The following is a 20,355-nucleotide window of genomic DNA, read 5'->3' on the forward strand; positions in this document are numbered from 1 at the left end:
GTGCCAAGGACTTTGCTCGAATGGGTCATCTGAAGATGCACATGAGATCTCATACAGGGGAAAAGCCCTTCACTTGTACAGTTTGTGCCAAAGGATTTGCTCAAATGGGTGATTTGAAGATACACAAGAGATCTCATACAGGGGAAAAGCCCTTTACTTGTACAGTTTGTGCCAAAGGCTTTGCTCGAATGGGTTCTCTGAAGATACACATGAGATCTCATACAGGAGAAAAGCCCTTCACTTGTACAGTTTGTCAAAAGAGCTTCAGTGGACAACTGAAGAAGCACATGAGGACCCATACAGGTATAAGTACAGCACTAACTCTATAGTTCTGAATACTAAAGCAGAGGAATTACACAATCTGATGATGTCAACATGATCAAATTAAATCAATTCAATTAATCTTTTTCTCATTACACCCTGTTCTACATAACCCGCCCATACACACACACACACACACACACACACACACACACACACACACACACACACACACACACACACACACACACACACACACTTCATTAGGATTTTATGTTCTCGTTCATTTTGCTTCTATTCCCAATAGTTCCAACATTTCATAATTCTCCCCGATCTTCAAAATTGTGTTTTTCCGTGTTTTCTTTTATTATAACTCGTCGTAATATTGATGTTAACTTTTATCATACTGTATATTATAATGACATTAAAAATAGAATAATTTGTGTGTGTTCCATTAGATTACAAGAAGCAGCGACGATCCTCCTCTGATGGAGATCCTGTTAAAAAGAGGGGCCGAACTACCACCTCTGAACTGCAGGGGGCGCCCAGTGACGGTAATGGAGACAAATTATGTACTCTTTTCCTTATTCTTAATATGATTTATGTATTTCTGAATATAAATATATCTGCTTTACTATCTAAGGATGAAAGAAAGAATAGAACAATAATAGAGACTGTTAGGCCTTACTTTAAAGAGTATAGATGTCAAGCATTGATTTGTTTCTGGTCATTTTACTATTATTCTTTTTTAGCCTCAAACTATCCATTAATAATTATTTTGTGGTGTTTATAGTTTTCATTCATAAATATACCGTTATTGAAGCATGAGCTAAAGGTTAATATTTGGAGAGTTGCATTGGATTGTGTATCATTTTCTGTACAGAGGATCATTCATTGCTGAGAGTGAAGGGTGACAACAAGTCCAAGAAGAAGAGGGCAGACCGGCCCAAAGGCTCCAAAAGTAAAGACAAAGACTTCAGGTACATCTAATCTATATATCTATATACATCTATATAAAACAAACAAACAAAAAAAACTAGACAATAATTGAAATAGCTGAAAAATGTGTACTAAACACAATACAGTAATATTTGCACGATGTAAGGCTCTTTTGTTAGGTTTTGTGTGCTGTGCATGGGTCCTACCCATAGAGTTATAAGTCCTACATCAGTGATGTAAAAAGTCATACATGTAAAGTGTCCTTTAATAAGTTGAGAGTGACACAAAACGAGTGCTCCCCTCCCTCTGGTCCATCTAATCTAGCACTAACTGTCTCAGATCATTGTGACACATGGCTCTCTGGTGGTTGTCAGTGTGTCAGCCTGATTATTAGCTTTTCCCACAAATTCCCCACTAGGACTGGTCCATGTGTACAGAATCTAATATCACAATATTATTGACCAAATAACGTAATATTGATATTGTGGTGATAATTACAATGTGACTGCTAAATGACCGTAATGATTTGATGTGTATTTTTGTATATTTTTTAAAACATATAAAATAGCCTTTAACCAGATGGATCCTAACTTCCCTATTTTGATTATGTGATAATAGCTGAGAAAATTGCATATTGGACATTTTTGGGGAAGAGATTATATCAAACTATATACTAACTATATTATAGAAGTACTGTATATACGGTTTAAGTGATTTAATGATTAAAAGCATGTATCCAAAATCCTGATTTGGTATTTATACTCCCTCTCTCTCTCTCTCTCTCTCTCTCTCTCTCTCTCTCTCTCTCTCTCTCTCTCTCTCTCTCTCTCTCTCTCTCTCATATATTCAGACCCTCATTCAGACCCACATGAAGACAGTGCCTCCAGTCATGTATCACTACACTGGCAGAATCTCTTTAAAATGGGAAAGTGTTAATTAATAATATACTGTGTGATAAAGTTCCACTTTTGTCAAGTACCTTGACTGTTTGTTCACATATAACCCTTAAGGTCCTTACACACCGGGGGCGAATTTTTTATTCGAATAATACTTTTTTTTAAAAAACCTTATAAAGTCAATAGAAGCTTCCATGGAGCGAAAAAGCGTCTTTTAATTATTTGGAACGAGTCCGAATTTTGCATATATTCGCATAATCGCCGGTGTGTAACCGCCTTTACTGTTCATTTCCTAAGTGCACATTTTGAGTTTATAATAATACTGAATTATTACTTTACTTTAATTTGTTTTTGGTTAGTAATGTTTTTGATGCACTAAACATTTTCTGCTAAAGACAGCTATTGAACTTATAGGAACATGCAGTCATTTTGACTACAATACCCATACTCCTTAGTTATGCAAACGACTGATCTAGTGTTTGACATTTCTGTGCTGCATAGTTCTTAAGCAAAGTGTGTCTGTTCATACGCTGGTACAATACAGGCCAGGGGTGCATGCAAGGAAACCTAGATGATGTCCTGATTATAATGACCAGTATCCAGTCTCTGATTAGAGGGATATTAGCCTAAATATTGTGAGGTACACTTCATTGTTTTTTGGGGGGGGCATGTGTTGGTCAAATTGAGTTAAAGGAAACCGTTTGTACTAGTATTTACTATTTACATCAATAAAGGCCTTATAGTTGCTGTCCGGCAGAAACCTCTTATCTCCATATTCTTTTCTTCATTTTTTCTTAAATTAATGCCCTACTTGATCATACTAAAGCGACTGAATTGAGCCCGGGATACAAGTCAAGTCCTGGTGAAGTGACCTCGGAGCAGGAGGTGCAGTAAGTAGATCATAAATATATTGTTGAGCTAAGTCATTCATGGCTTTAAAAATGTATGAAAAATAATACAAGACAAACATTTAATGAAGACAAGCACCAAATGATTTCAATGAAAATAATTATATCCCCACCTCTATATGTTGATGAATTGAATACATAGGACCACAGTGGAAACAAGTCCCAAGGACTTTGTTGTGTTATCCTTTTGTCCTTAATGTCTTACTGTACCACGTGCTGTTTACATTTCTGACTAATAAAGTAATCAATAAAAAAAAAAACATAAGCCAAACCTGATACAAACTGTAATAAACCACTTAAAACCCATATATACTTAATTGATCAGGCTCCCCTAAGGCAGTGGTACTCAAACCTTCTTGGCTCAGGGCACCCCTGTAAATGTCGTTTTCATCCAAGGCACTCCTGAATTACATTGTTACCTTTGATACAGTATGTCATGTGGAAAACTTGAGAGAATATCTGTTTCCATTAGGACAGATTGACGATAGCTTTATACTTGACGTTTAAACTGACTGATATTGATCAATTCTATAGTATTCTGTGGCACCCCTGGACTTGCGTCACGGCACCCACTTTGACAAACCCTGACCTAGGGGTCTATACTTCTTTCCCTCTACACTTATATCTCTTCGCTGAAAATAGCTGATCGACAACACGTCACAGTGTGTGAGCTTGGAGATCTTCTATTTTCGCCTAATGTCCCAGAATAGGGTGATTAAGAATATGTTTTATCAAGATTACTGAACTGAGAAATGTAAATCCTCACCGAAAAATATGACAATGCACACAAGCACAATACAATAGTGTGGTGATGAGTTTGTGAAAGCATTTCTATAACAGTGTAAGTTATTTGTCCACTGAAGCGTAGAGCACAGAGATGTGGCTTGAAGCAGACTTTTCACCGGACGATCCTTCATCACTGAGGAAGACCATGATATTCTGTTGAGGTTTTGGATCACTAGAAGCACATTCTTCACACAGTCAGCTTGAATGTGTTTGTGGAGAGACACTGTTGATGTCTTGTAAGAGGATTATCACTGAGGTGAACACACACACACACACACACACACACACACACAGACATCAGACTTTCACACGTCTGATAAAGATAATTCAATTAAACACACTAGACCATACCCGGTCGACGCATCCGTGGGGGGATATGCGCACATGATCTGGCAACCCGGGAGGCAGTTCGTCCCATAGCTGGGCAGCCCCGTAACCATGGCGACATTGTTTGACACATAAACGCTAATAAGAAGCTGAGATTTGATGAAATTGAAAAACGGGCTTCACAGTTAAGTTCAGATGGTAATGGTCAATGGCTGTGTGCAAAATCAGAGCAATTGGTCCAGCCAGTGAGGAGAACCGGGTAGCTTCACCTCCACTACAAACGCACAGAGGTTACTAGAATTATAGTAGGATGAGACAATCTGATTACACATGGTGATTCATTTATTTATCGAGGGAAATGATCCATTATTACATATCTGTGACTGATATTTGGAGTTCATTCCTCCATACAGAACATCTGCAACTCTGGGATGTTGGCGGCTTTCCTCACATAAACTTCTCACTTCAGGTGTTTCCACAACATTTATGTTGGGTTAAGGTCAGGACTTTGACTTGGCTGTTCCAAAACAACTCTGTCTCCTCTTCTTTTGCCCCCCCCCCCCCCCCCCCCCCTGAGGTGTAAGGCATGTGTGGGTCAAGAAAGCAACTCTAGACATTTTATCTTACAAGATTTTCAGTCTATATAACGCCAATGGCAGGCTGAGCCTCGGGCCAATTGACGAGTGCACTCGTCAATAGCAGTCAATGAGTTAAAGAGGGCCTCTGCCAAGCCAGAGTCTGAGAATGTAGATGGACCTTGTTTGTTGATGATGACATTGGACTCGGACGCATCTGTTGAACAACTGAGTCTGGGGACGAATAGCTGAGCCTCGCCTCCATCCTGGGACTCAACTGTCGGCGTGTGTGGGGGACTGGTGCTCAGTGTTGTGCCAGCGTTCTCTTGTTGTCCCCCATTCTGTAACGAGACTGGATCCCCTGAGGGTGACCTCATGGTTGATGCTGATCTTCCTTGGGGTGAGTTCGTTGGAAAAGTTGGCCCGTTTAGGGGTGCAGTGTTAAGGCTGAGGTTTCTTAAAGGGGCCACACCATGAATGTAAAAAATATATATTATATATAAATATTGCCCCCTAATACGTATTAAACAGGTTGTAAGCCTAAAAAAACATCCAGATATTTTTTTCTCACAATCTGACTGTCTGTCATTCCAAGCTTTTTCAGCTGCAATACCAAAACGTCCTTTTGGGCAGAGGGGCGCTACTGAGCAATTCTGTCTGTCAACTAGACTGGACTAGAAATGTTGCTTACATACAGTAAGCAACATTGCCATTCTGAGATGGCCTGTTCAGACACGCCCATTCTGAAAATCTCTGAAATGAGAATAAATGACTGAATGTTAAAAAAAAATATTGTTTGGGGTACAAGAGGAGCCCCGCCCCCCCCCAAAAAAAAGAAATTCATGGTGTGGCCCCTTTAAGGTTTGCAGGGAAAGTCTACTTTGTCTTAGGTGGCCCTGTGCTGCTCCTCTGTCTGAGGTTGCCTGGAATCTATAACGGTTGATACTCCTGGAGCCGAGGCCTTGGCTTCTTCTCTTGCAGGCTCGATACTTGATACTGAAAGTAGAAAGGCGGGCACTATTAACAACACTGATGCCTTTAGAAAATACAATTATTAATATGCTAGTTAATTGAAATACAACAGAAGCATAATGTATGAGTCTGCATTATTAATGCATAGGAACATTTATTATAGGGATCCCTATAATACATTTTCGACTCATGCTCATCTCAATTCTAAAAATAGAAATCGGATTTTTTTTAAATATCATTATTTAAAATGATATATAAAAAAAAAAAAAGCCCTTCACCCAAGAAAGCAGAATGGCAGACTTCACCATAAAACCTCGCCATAGTGATGACCGGCGGGCAGAAAAGATCACTGATTTGACAGCCAAGATGATAGCTGAAGATATTATGCCTAGGTAACCGGGACGCTCCGTAAGATGTTTTAAAAGTGTATATCCAGACCATATAGCTACATATTGTTGAACGTGTTGTGTTGTTACTATTATTATTTGGCATCTGGAAGTAGAGCTGAGTCTGACATCATTCTTCCTAATTTTGTCAAACGTAGGCCCATCGGCTGCTAGATTACGGATTAAACAAGTGCTCTGTGTTAATAAACAAAATGACTTTGTATTATCATCAGGGCTTTGATGCAAATTCTAGACATGATGGGTGCAGCTACAGCAGCTGTGGTGCTTAAAGATAAAAGCTCAGTTTGCCTCTCCTCTAAACTGCTCCGCACTCCGCAGTAATAAAAAAAATCTATCGACACATCGATAAATGCCCTTGACACGTCGACTCGCAAAATATGAGCCGTTTCCCATCCCTAATTTATTATGGAGATAGCTTAGCAAAGAAGGCAAGCAATGGCGTCAGCAGCAGTGCAGAAGCGCAGATGAAAGCTGAGATGAAGCAGCAAGGATGTATAAAGCCTACTGTATGCTTCTGTGACAAAATATGTATTTTAAACTGAAAGAAGTATTTTTCATTTGACAATACTTAGATTTTGTCGAACGACGCGTCATATGGAACTTTTGCAGAAACACACAAGGCTTTACAGCTCAGTTAAGTGGCTCATAGGTTCACTAGCAAAGCCAGGAGTTCAGATGGAGGCCACGATCTCTTGTCCTTACCAGGTCGGCCAGTATCTCTATGTTCTTCATTAGAGGGGAGGCTTCCCGAATCGCACCTGGGCGGTGTCTTCCTTTCTTCATATTTGCCAGGAGATTGTCCATGATGCAGCCATCGTCTAGTGGCGGGAGGACTCTTTTGCCTGGTGTGGACAGAGAGCAGAGAGATTAAGACACATACTTTATATTCATTCAAATTATCAAAAGTATTTCTCATATTAAAATGACACGCAAAACAAGGGGGGCCCTCTTTTTTAATAAAATATATCATCCTCTCCTGGCATTACTAGGTTAGCAGCCTTGCTTGGCACTGCAGGCAGGGCTGCTCCGTGTGAGCAATGGTGTGTGTGTGTGTGTGTGTGTGTGTGTGTGTGTGTGTGTGTGTGTGTGTGTGTGTGTGTGTGTGTGTGTGTGTGTGTGTGTGTGTGTGTGTGTGTGTGTGTGTGTGTGTGTGTGTGTGTGTGTGTGTGTGCGTGCGTGCGTGCGTGCGTGCGTGCGTGCGTGCGTGCGTGCGTGCGTGCGTGTGGATTACAGTACAGTATGTGTGTCGCTTTCAAAGTGAGACCTTTCCGCTATGAAGGAAGAAGAGTCATAGGAGAATATGCAGCTGTGTCACTGTGAGAGAGAGAGAGAGAGAGAGAGAGAGAGAGAGAGAGAGCGCTCACTTAGTTTTCCATTCTCTCCTTTCTGTCTCTTGGATTCTTCTTCTTCCAGTTGTTTCCTTCTCTTCTCTGCCTTGGCTTCTTGTTCTTTACGTGTTTTGTTTTCCTGAAGGTGGGAGATAAAACAAAACATGTAAACACTTTAATCTTTTCAATATCTGTGAACAATGAAAATATTCTCCATAGCATCTCTCACACTATACAGTACATGCAACTTCTAAAATGCCTCTGATGTATGACAATGTATGACAAACATGCAATGTAGCAGGAACAATGGTTCAGAGAGTACCATCAACACCTCCCTAACCTTCAAGGCCTTGATGAAGTGTCCCCGGAAAGTCTTGATGGTTCCAAAGAGCTCCTCCAGGGAGAGCTGATCAGCATCTTCACATAGGTACACAGCCAGCTCACTTCTCTTTTTGTCAATCTCCAAGAACTGCTCGTCTAAAGCTCTGCATGCCTGCAGGTTTTCCTGGTGAAGAGAAACCAGACCATTTGGGGAGCATTAAGATTCCAGTGCATTTTTGTATTTGAATGCTCAGTTTTGTGTTGTCATCTCCATGAAGAGAACGTGGAGAACTTCTATACATGTACCTACCTCAATGACTTTTCCATATTGCTCTGTCACATCTTCTACAGAGTTGGAGACTTTCTCGGCGGTGTCCTTCAGTCGTTGCAATAAGGCAGCAGCCTCTGACTGGCTAAACTTCAGGTCAACACTAAAGACAAATACAATGGTGGCATAGTTACTTTTTTAATGGCAATTACAGATCCATGAACTGAGAAAAAGAAAACATAAACTAGAGTAGATCAAAAGTATAGGTTATTACCTTGCTGCCTTTTCACAGATCTCTAGCTCATCCGCCAGTGCCAAACTTTCCGGGTGCTTCAACTCTGCTTCCTGGGCAAAACAAGCCACATAGGGTGTAATTAAATATGTTCAAGGGTGACTTGGGCGATTTTTTACCTCGATCCTATCATTAACTTTCCAGTGCATTCTGTGCATCTAAAAAATATAATGTAAACCTTATTCATACTCCAGGGGTAGTTCAGTTTTTTCAGGGGGGGGGGGGGGTCAAACCTGGGACCTTCTGTTTAGTGAAGAGGCCGCCTCTACCACCTCTACCCATTCAGCTATAGCCACCCACTCAAAGGAGATGGAAACATTCAGCCTTTTACATACTGTACATACAGTACATGTATGTAGACATCCAGTGCCCTATGATCATGATCTATGGCTTTCCTTGACAAAAACACTAACTGAACCAAAGTCTTAATTCAGAAAAATAACCTTCTGTATTTCTGTTTGTATTCATCTAAATCCATGCGGTACACAAAACACTTTGCAAAATGTATCAGATATCCTCACAATAGAACAATGTAGGCTTGAGGTTAAAAATCACCAAATATGCCATTTAATTTTTAACAGTAGGGTTCGAGTAGGGTTTCTGAAGAATCATAAGAACGCACCTCCAGGATGTGATGAAGCAGTGTGATGCCACTCTCGTTGGCTTTGGTCTCAGTCAGACCGAGCAGAGAGCTGAGCTTGAACCCTTCTGCATTACCCGTGTGAACTCCCTGAATGTAGACATATACAGTAGCTTATTAAGATCAAGATCATAGTTTAAATGTCAGAAAGGATGAAATCTAATTGAGCAGGGAACGAGCGCTTCTTACATAGTTCATGAAGTTTCCCACATCCAGGATACACCTGCAGAAACTGGGCAAGAGGTTGCTATTCCTGAGGGCTGAGAAAACATACAGTAGGTTCATGTAGATTACTAGTCTTGTAGTTAATTTGGTGCTCAGTTGCATGTTCACACATGGGCATGAGAAGAGGTTGCATTAAGTCAAAAGTTTAATGAACAGATTACTCATATATTCATCTATGACAGACAGAGGGCTCAGTGTGAACATGACGTCACCAGTGGAAAACGTATGTTTATACTGTAGAATTCTGTTGACTTACACTGGCAGGCATTCACCACTAGTTGGGCTTTAGGTTTGAGCATGTCCAGCACTGAAGCTGTCTCCTTACACAGCAACATACACTGAATCCTCAACTCGTAGCTGGAGAGACAAAGGAAATGCAGTTGATAACGATGAATTGAACGACAATATGTAAACAATATAGGTTAAATTTAAGACCATGATCTACAGACAGATGAAAAGTAAGAACATTTACCATGGGACAGAGAGAAGTGAATTGTAGAAGCGGTCTACATTAGCCAACTTCTCTTCCTCTTTCTGGTCTTGGAATGACTTCAAATTTTCAATCTACATTGAGGCAGAAGACAGTCACCCACAACATGTCTTGTTAAGATATGGGAAGTTATGTATGGATGAGAACATTTTGTCCAAGTTATATTGTGCAACATGCTCGTATTGCCAACCTCGTCTTTTTCTGGAAGGAGTTTTAGAAGCTGTTTAAGCACCTCCACGTCAAACTTGGTCCGATCCCCCTTCTGGATCATAGCTACAACGTCTTCATTCGAGCTGGGTAGAAAAGGGGGCAAAATATTCAGCTAGGGATGGTCCAACGCGGTCGGACGGAAACAATACTGGGAAAATATCTCACCATTTGAACTGTATCAGGAATATGTCCCGCATCATGCGTTTCTCTGGATTAAGGAAGGTAATCTACAGAAGGAAGAGAAACGATGAAGGGAATATATTAATTGTTTAGAGCATATTATTGGTTGTTCAGCATTGACATGTTTGGGAGTGCTTACAGCTCTGAGGGGATGCGTTGAGTGACCAAGCATACCTCTTTAGACTCCTTCTTGGGCTCGTCTTTAGACTCCTTCTTGGGCTCGTCTTTGGGCTTGGTCACCGGGAAACAGAACAATTGCTCGATGCGGCTGTAGTCGGGCTCAAGAGCGGGAGGGATCTTCTGAGACAATGTCCACATGGAGTTACCATCTGTGTTGAGGCGCAAGGTGAAGGAGAAACACTTACAATGAGCCATAACCTGACAGCATTACATTTTATATCACACTTCATGGCTGCAACTAATTATTATTTTCATGATCCATTAATCTGTTTTTATTGTTTTCAATTAATCTATTAATTTAAATTAGACCATAAAATGATAGTAATATTTACCCATCAGACAAAAACAGATAATATGGAACAAAAACTAGATATTCAGAGCATCAAAATAAATAAAACGTTTGCTGGCATAGGTCTGCTCAGAGACCTCCATGCCCTTCCATGCACATGATGCATGGAATGCCACAGGCAGGGAGAACAGCAAGCAAATACCCTCCCAGGTACAACAGATCAGAGCAGCAGTAACCATAGCACAACAATGATATTAGTAAGATCAGATGCGTATAAAAAGGGGGAGCTGGGGTGGAGGTGGGCTTAGCTGAGCTGAGCATCAGATGATAGGGAAAGTTGGCGGGAATCAGCTGATTCTCAGAGGCTGGCTTAATATTGTGTATTAGGAGAACTATACTCTTATTGTAAATAGCAAATATTAGAAATGTTTACATGATCACTAAACCAATTATTTTGATTACTGAATTTAAATGTGGTACTGTTTCTATTGATCGACTAATCATACAATGAATCGTTTCAGCCCTGTAATTTCTCCCCTTTTCTCGGCAAAAAAAGAATAAACTATGTGTAATACTTTGTTATACTAAATGTTACTATACTAAATGCTAAATATTATCTTGGAAAATGCACATGGTTCTTCCACTCACCAGTAACGGCCGAAAGCTTTTGCCAGTTGAGCTTCTTCATCTTCAGAGTCGGGCATCGGGCTGTCCCGGCTGGGACCATCGAAGAATGGCCAGGGGGGGGAGGAGGGGGGGGAGGGGGAGGAAGAGAGAGTGGAGGAGAGAGTGGAGGAGAGAGTGGAGAAGAGAGTGGAGGAGAGGGTGGAGAAGAGAGTGGAGAAGAGAGTGGAGGAGAGAGTGGAGGAGAGGCACACAGTGGCATTTGGGCGGTTGAGGTGGTCCTGTCAGATCTGTCTTTGTCTCCGTCCATGTGGTCTGTCTGAATGGCCTTGTCTGCCTTCCTGACCAGCTGGCCGTCGACTTCACTCTGAACTACGCCGCTCTTGCCTTTGGAGAACGTCAAGCGCTGCAAGATCTTCTCAGAGGATTCCATCCGAGCTGGAACCCCCAAAAGCAGAGACGCAGAGGGACCACATTTAAAAACTACCTCTCATTGACAATGTTCACAAGACGCAATTTTGCACACTCTGGGTTGGAAATGATAGTTTCTCACTGCCATGTGAATAATGTCCTCTATAAATACACCCACTGTAAAGTAAACCACATTTGAACATCATGATCTATGCATGGCTTTCCTTGACAAAAAACACAAACTGAACCAAAGTCTTAATTCAGAAAAATAACCTTCTGGGTTTCTGTTTGTGTTCATCTAAATGCATGTGTAAACTCACAGTCTTGGGCCAGCAGGACGGCTCTGTTAGTCAGAGCCTCCAGGGCCTGCCAGATGTCACAGCGCTCAGGCCCCAGATGCAGCAACGTCTGTAGGATGGACAACAGCTGTTGGGAGGCTGGGGAGCTGCTCACCTGGATGAACACAGCAACAGATATATACACGTAAACCACAAAAAGTACAAACTGAAAATAAGTTTATTCTGCAAAGGCACCTTTTGTTCTTTGAATAATTGTGCTTCTCATTGTATAGATCATGATTTAACACTTGAGTGGTATGGTCCATTCTTCACCAGCCACACAGTAAAACATTCATATCTGAACTTTGTTCAGTTTATTTACCTTCAGTTAGTACAGTGCATATTATAAAACCTTGTGATAAACTTACATGTCCTGTACAGAACCAAGTACGCTTGTTAACATGATGACGCCAATAGCTTTAAATGATGTAAACATTATCGGTGGGTGGGCAAAGAAAGTTGACTGCTCTTGCCTTCCCCACCAGCACAGGTTTGGATTACCAACACAATTACTATCAAATAGTTATGGCTCACCTTGTTGAACAGAGTAGTAAACACCTCCAGGTGATTGCTCATGTCAATGCCTCCATAGACCCCCAACAACTCATCCTCATCCTCAGCCATGGCCACTTCAAAAGCTTCACATTGAATAATCAAGTCTTCATCCTCTTTCTCCCTGCAAGCCAGGAAAGCACAGATTACAGCTGGGCATTGGGAGGCTTCAGAGCTCAGAGGATGGAAAAATAGCACTCAAGAAAGTAGAGCAATATTGGAACATATTATCCAACTTTAATTTGATTATACAACAATATACAGTATTCAGTGAAAACATTTAACTAAAATTATCTTGCATGGTCTTGAATTATGAATTAAATAAATTGAATTACATTAAAATGTATTCAATACATAGAAATCCTATAGAAATAGGAATTGACTGATTCAACCATTATGATAACACAGAGGGAATGTTCACGCTCACCTCAATTTGGGCAGCATATCAAGTAATTGCAGGCCTGGAAGACAACAACAAAACACATTGTGAGTTTTCATTGGGAATGCTTAATGAATTCAAAGAACACAAGCTGGCTGCTGGCTGGAAAGTCACAGGTGTGCAATTCCAAAACAGGGGATGGTCAAAGCATTGCCACGCTTCCCTGTCGACATAGACTACCACATAAAAATCTTACGTTTTGTATATACTGTAAATGTATTTGTGTACTACTGTCTGTTGGCGACACCCTGCCCTCATGCATGTGTGACTGTACCCTAAAAGTATGATCAACATCTTGTCAAATGAGGCACATTTTGTGTCAATGAAATCAAATAAAGGCTATGTTTTCTTAAAGCAAAATTACTGACATGCATGCTTACATAATGAGTTTGTCACTGTTCATGTGGCCATGAAGATGCATTACTGGAAACGTGACATTTGCTATGTTCTCATTTGTGTTTTGAAAACGACTTTTTCATAAAGAATTCACCACAGCGTGACCTTGCTATCGGATGCTAATTGTTGAGACTAGATTGCTGATAAATTGTTGAGCAGCAGCTCAACAGGGAAGGTGACAATTACTGGTGCCACAGCTTACCGATAAACTCCTTTCTCATCTTATCTCTCTCCCTGAGGTCGCCTGTCCCAAAGATGAGGGCATTGATGACGCAGAGCAGGGTGACCATGTAAGGCACGTTGTCTGTGGCCTGCATCTCATTCATGATCACACTGAAGCGATACTGCTGGGTCTTCACGCCCTGAGGAGAACAATCAGACACCTTATGAATTTAATATCCATTTGGAGAAGTTTGACTGTGATGAGGTCACCGATGAAAAAGCTTTTATCGGTCACAGAAACTGTACCTTGTAATGAAGAAAGAGACAGTGAAAGTGTCATTTGAAGTGTAAAAGCTGTTAACTTTATAAAATTAATATTGCACCAATCAGGTTCAGGCCATTTTGTCAATAAAGTTTCAACTTTCAGAATGACTCCTCTGCAGGTGGACTGCTTACCTTGTAGTGGTTGAGCGCATCCAGAGCCAGGCGGTAACCATCTGAGGAGAACATGCTGAGGGCAGCTAGCAGCTCAAACACCTGCATCTTCACCATAGTGTTGGACGTGTCTAAGGCTGTGGAGCATCACAGGTACATACATCAGTATGGGTATGGTCCCATCTATTTAATGAACCACAATATAGCTTCCATTCCTCTTCCTCTATGTAGACTCATGATGGATGCTGTTTTTCAGCACTGTGTTTGGCAGTGTAACTTGAACTTTGAAATGTTGCCCTGTGAGTATGAAGTGTTGTTTATTGTATGTGTCAAGGCAACGAATATATATATATATATATATATATATATATATATATATATATATATATATATATATATATATATATATATATATATATATATATATATATATAATTTGTGTCTGTTATGTTAAGTGACAGGTCTTTCATATACTGTGCATTTCAACAGAAGCTGCATGGACCAACCTTGGGAGAGCTTGCGGACATAGCCCTCGTTTTCCACTATGAAGTGGATGCCTGTTGAGGAGTTCATGACCGCTCGCACACAGTCGACGCAGGTCAGCTGCAGGAGGAGGTCGTCTGGGATGCGAGAACAAGAGAGGCGGTCCAGTGCCTCCAGGAGTAGATCCAGACCTTCCAGCTCCAGGAACTGGACCATCCATGTCTGGTCACTGCCCTCCAGGCGATGCTTTAGGCCAGAGTAGTTGACCACAGACGGGACCTGCAGCAGCCTGATGCACAGCTCTGGGTCGGCATTCTCCAGGTTGGCTTCTTCCATAAGATCGCTGACTACCCACATCTTCTTTCCATCTGGCTTCACCGACATCATGGATAAAATAGACTGTGGAGGGAAGAGAGACAGTTTGATTGTCAAGGCAACTGAGAATGACCACAGATTTAATGCAGGCATTTGTAAAACATGTTATTACTTGTCTACAGCTTGTAATATCAACATCATTTGGTCCTGCATTTTTCTTTTATTATAACCATCTCGTTTAGTAGTCATGTTGTAGACAATATAGCTGTTCTTATGTCAACATGAAATTATCTCAAATCTTATCCTTTCGTGAAGATTAGTCCATTTGTTGTATGACTAAAATGGAGTTTATATTTGGCACTTAAAACAGCTGCCCAATGCCTGCCCTCCCCTCTCCTCCTCCAGTCTGGCAACTGTTGCAATGTTGGCTACTTGAATGAATGTATACAGTTGCTATTATGAATTGTCATAGAATACTGCAGACTTTTCTGTTTAGATGTTCCCATGTTATATATAATTTAGTCCATGTTATGGTCATAAAAGATCCTAGCCCAGAAACATGACTGTCATTGACTGACATGACTGACATTTTTATATGTCAAAATGTCAAAATCGATATACACGAAATACACCTATGATAGTCTTGATCCAAGGCTAATTCACCCACAATGATTGTTGACATAACAATGTTAACACTACGAGTCTTTCTGTTCCCATTTCCACATTCCTGAGGAATAGAGCACATAACGGAACTGGTCTCACTCAGATAAATGGGTAAAGACCGATCTCCTCCTTACCTTGATCTTATTCCACAACACTTCAAAGAATCACGCTTCCAATTGGTTCCAAACGAGGGGAGTTGTTACTTTGTAGCCAGTTTGTAGCAAGTTGAACGACCGTCCTTTATCACAACGGTCGGTCTCCTATCATCAGACTTCTGTTCTGTTCCAACACTGTGTGGGACAATAAACTAGGGGTGGATGGCATGCAGGGAGGATATCCAGGAGCTTACTCACGTATTGGTTTGTAATGGACCAATGCGCGCAGCTCAGTGCTTTATATGCGAGCGTGAAATGCGCTTGTCTCAGATAGGATGCAGCCATGGTTGCCAGGGTAGTGAGAGAAACAAGCAACCAGGTCTAGGAAAACAATTACAAGAAGCAACTTAGGCCACATGCGCGTTGTGAACTTGTAGATCTGCTATTTTCCCAAAAATAATCTAGAAGAAAATGTGGATTTAAAAAACAACAACTTTAACAACACATTTTAACAACACAAATCTTGAATGGGGTCCCTGGTATACAATATTTTCAGATGGGGGTCTGCAGACATACATCTTAATTTGGGGTGTCCTTGGCATGAAAATGTTTGAGAACCTCTGGTTTTTAAACAATATTTAGGAAGCAAGCCCAAAATATATTTTTTTATTTCAATTGAATTTTCATATTTGCCAATTCATTTGAATTTTGGCATCTATTCACTTCCATAAAATAAGAAACTACACTTTTGAAACAAGCCCCCCCAAAAAAACGCAACCCGCAACAACCAACATTTACAAGCATCTTTACAGAAAAACAAGCCCAAAGTTGCTTAGAATAAGCAGACATGGCAACCCTGGATGCAGCCACAGCTGGATTGCCCCTCCAGCTGCCCCTCCTCCTCTAGCTATGGACCAGCTCTACTCCTCCTCCTCCTCCTTCACTGATGTGATCACTGATGTCTGTCAATCTGCCTGAGTGGTGATGTGATCAGGACTTTAATGGAGGGGTTGATGATAACATTCCTTTAGTCAATACTAGTCGTGTGGTGAATCATTGTTGTAGCCTAAACATTGAATGGCATTATGTCTTTGATATCTGCTTATCTGATGTAGTGGGGGAAATAGGTCTATATCTTTCTTATGGTGGCCAATGGCCATTGAAGATGATATCGACTTATTAGACACACACAGACGCATTGTTGATGTCAGCAACAAAGGGAAAGGTGCCATAATGGAATGCTTTGAGTGAGTGACAAGCAATGACTCAATCTGAGAAGTGCAGGTAGGACTACCCTCTCGACTTTTTCCCCATCCTGTCAGATCCCCAATTGAGAACAAAATAACAGCAGCAGAGCTATCCAGTCCCCTACTATGTCCATGAGTCTCCTCTTCTCTTCCCCTCTCTCTCTGTTTTATTCTTTCAGATATGCCACTGTAGATTAGATTTACATTGGGACAATTTAACTCAGGAACAATTCATTCAACAAAAACCTAAGAAAAAGAAAATCTAATCATGAAAAAATAAAACAAAAACATGTAAATAAAAGGATTATAAAATACAATCATTCATGAATGGTCTTTGGTTCCCTATATAAAGGGGGTCCCCAGTTAATAGAGCATCAACGTTTAAACGCCTTTATGTTTGCACTATATTCTAAAGTAGCCGATCTACAAGTTCATATAGCTTTTAGTATTTTCTTGTACATTTTGAAAAATCTGGAATAATCCTGGGGGGTCCCTGGCACAAAATATGTTTAATACATATCAATGTGGGTGTCCTTGTTGTGCAAAAGTGTCCTCCTTTCTGAGGTTCTGCTGGTGGCCACCCTAATTGTAGTGTAAAAAGTACAATATTTGCCTATGAGAATGAATGAATAGGCCTTTTATTTTTGTGTCTGGCTGCCTCAACTCCGTTTGGGGATTATTCAAACACATTGTAAAGAACACACTATTTCCAGTGCCAACATGCTGACACCAAAATAATAAACAATATAAATACAGATAGTTTAGTAATATTTTCAAACTTGAGAGTGGATGGAAAGAGAGAGAGAGAAACAACTCGATGTATTCATAAGAATGTTTGCTACATTAGTTCCTTCAAACAATCAATCATAAACCTGATTCCACAACATTACTGTAATACCTATTTTCATGTTCTCATCCAGATAAAGCTTTATTGATTAAATTCAGGTGTCAAAGCAGCAGCAACAGCAGTGGGAAAGAAAACAGCAGAGGACAGAGGTACTGGCAAGAGTCAAGATCAAGCTTGTAAATCTGATCTAATATTTTGGCTACTTTTACATGAAACTGTCATTTGCCAAGTACAACATTTAGAAGAACAAGAAACATCATAAGATGAAATAAGCAGATACAAGGTTTCAGTCCAACAGTGTGGAGTATTATGATTCAGTGTACTCTAACATGACAGTGACGAGTCCTAATCTTAAATGTATATTATTTTGTGTTTCAACAGTTGATGTGTGGTTGGTTGACTTGACCAGCTGTCCAGTGCTGTGACTGGTTGAGAGGTGCTCTTGCTTTTCAGTCTGTGTCTATGGAAGTCAGTCACCTTTATTTGTTTAGCACATTTAAAAACAACTTTCATTGATACTAAAATACAGCATAGTTCAAAAGAAACACGAAAAGCAATACAGTTTAAACTCAAAAGTAAATTACATTCAGGGGGCAAAACAGAGTTAGTCAGAGTTAGTTTCCCTCAGAATGAGCTAAAAGCAATAGAAAACAAGTGAGGTTTTAAGGTGGATTTAAAATGTTCAATGGTGGAGCTGGACTTTATGTGTAATGGGAGATTGTTCCAGAGTCTGGGGGCAACAACAGAAAAGGCCTTAAAGGTTAAAGGTCACCTTTAGTTTTAAGGTGTGTTGGGGGAACTGTAGGAGCTTTTGGGACCTGGGAGCAGGAGGTGCAGTAAGCAGATCATAAATGTATTGTGGAGCTAAGCCATTCATGGCTTTAAAAAAAATATGAAAAAGGATACGAGACAAACATTTAATGGAGGCAAGCACCAAATGATTTCAATTAAAGCTATGATTTTACAAAGGATCATAGTCCCACCTCTAAATGTTGATGCATTTAATACAGGACCACAGTGGAAACAAGTCCCCAGGTTTTTGTGCTATCATTTTAGCCTTAATGTCTTATTTTACCACGTGCTGTTTACATTTCTGGCTAATAAAGTATCCATTCAATAAAAATAATAAAAAGTCAACTCAAACCTGATACAAACTGTAATGAACCACTTAAAACCCATATATACTTCCATCTATGGGTGGGTCAGTTATATCCTTCATCCACCAGGGGGCGAAATTAACATTGCATCGACCATTTACTGAGCATGTGCGAAACACGTTGACCCGGAAGTAACCTCGCATCACCAGTCTTTCCACCTCGGAGGAAAGCCTGGTATTCGCATAGAGTTAAAAATAATAGAGAGGGCACCGGATATCGCCTCCCGTCCACTTGCATTGAGTTGCTCACCCAGCGCGTGAAGCGAATTCACCCCTTCTTCCGGGTTGTAAAGTGTGATGGGCGTAGCCTATTTGGGGCCACTGGCGAACCCTTTTTCTACCCCTTGTTTTTCAGTAGCGGGGGGCGGGGGGCGGGGAGCGGGGGGCGCCCTAGTCCCTACGTCACATCCTAGACGGATAGCTCCGCCCACACTGGGCGAGCGCTGTCAGTGCAGCGGAAGTCGATGCGCAGACGGCTTTGTTGTTGAAGCCCGACTGACGCACGCTCATGAGAAACAGCAGAAATGAAATCTGGCGAAAACAGTTGCGTGCATTAAACTTTAAAGGAAACATGCAGTCTAAATATATAATAAATATCCATTTGCCTAATTCACCACTACTTTTGCGACTGTGTCTCAACGTGAAACAGTTGCGTGCATTAAACTTTAAAGGAAACATGCAGTCTAAATATATAATAAATATCTCTCGCGGGCCACTGTGATCCGTTCTGCGTCACAGAAGTGACGCGTTTTACGTCACAGAGGTGCGCGTCCCTGTGCGCAAGCGTGTGCGCAAGCTCGTGAGCCAAGCCCATTGGTCGAAACAGTTTTCGCACAGTGGCCCCATTCCGTTTAACCTGCAGTACCTACGAATGGCCAGCATGTCCATTTCGCTTCAATGCAAGCACAGGGTACAAACAGACATGTCCGTTCGCGACGGAACGAACGGCCGGAAGTCCCATCCACTCCCATGTTAAAAAAAAAACGGGGGCGTGTACCCGTTTTTTTTTTAACATGGGAGTGGATGGGACTTCCGGCCGTTCGTTCCGTTGCAAACGGAGATGTCTGTTTGTACCCACTGGGTTCTGGGGGCTTGGGTATTCGTTACTGAATGCCCATATGATCCGGTCTAGACCACGCCTACTGGAAAAAAAAAAAAAAGCATCCTCTTTCCGGTTTTGTCGCGATCCGGTTTTGCGGTGCCGCTTTGTTTTGGTTCCCCAATCCCTATTTAAATGGAATAGAATTTCCCCGTGGGATAATATGGATAATACAGACGCTAAATAGTCTCTGGAAAGTACACTCACATTTATATTTAAAAAATAAGCTAAACTACGCCGTATCAAGGATTTTGGGGACGGACCTATTTTGGGGTGAGACGTTTTTCCGGTTTGTCGCGATCCGGTCGCTTTTCTTTTTTTTCCCGACCGGATCATATACCCGAAAAGGAATGCTGCCCAGGCTAACCCGGAAGTAAGAGCGTGTTGTTTTCATGCTAACCATGATGCTAACTGTTTTCATGTTGGTGACCGTGAACCCATAGAGTCATACACCTCTATGTAGAAGCGTATCATTGAATGGTAAACGTCGTGGTGAAAATGTGTGATAAACGAGGTAAAATGTGTCACATAGAGTCTGTACGGCTGTCAATACATGAACAGCTGACGTCGGTGGGAGAGGAGATATTGTGTGTTTTGGA

At 41.1% G+C, this 20,355-nt stretch overlaps 1 protein-coding gene across 1 annotated transcript; it reads right to left on the reverse strand.

Moving 5' to 3' along the window:
- Positions 1-3,850: 3,850 nt before the first annotated feature.
- LOC311051568 (inverted formin-2-like) lies at positions 3,851-14,718 on the reverse strand (the record flags this gene model as incomplete). The annotated part of the gene is made up of 20 exons (XM_084066147.1): positions 3,851-3,943; positions 6,774-6,913; positions 7,436-7,538; positions 7,740-7,904; positions 8,031-8,151; positions 8,263-8,333; positions 8,903-9,010; positions 9,110-9,180; positions 9,402-9,502; positions 9,618-9,709; positions 9,826-9,928; positions 10,011-10,072; positions 10,200-10,354; positions 11,143-11,556; positions 11,850-11,982; positions 12,402-12,543; positions 12,847-12,880; positions 13,457-13,616; positions 13,873-13,988; positions 14,358-14,718. The coding sequence occupies 20 exons, from the start codon at positions 14,716-14,718 to the stop codon at positions 3,851-3,853; spliced, it is 2,745 nt and encodes a 914-aa protein (XP_083922273.1).
- Between the last annotated feature and the right edge of the window lie 5,637 nt (positions 14,719-20,355).

This window comes from Gymnoscopelus microlampas (assembly GCF_963454915.1).
Source record: "Gymnoscopelus microlampas genome assembly, chromosome: 9".
NCBI lineage: Eukaryota > Metazoa > Chordata > Actinopteri > Myctophiformes > Myctophidae > Gymnoscopelus > Gymnoscopelus microlampas.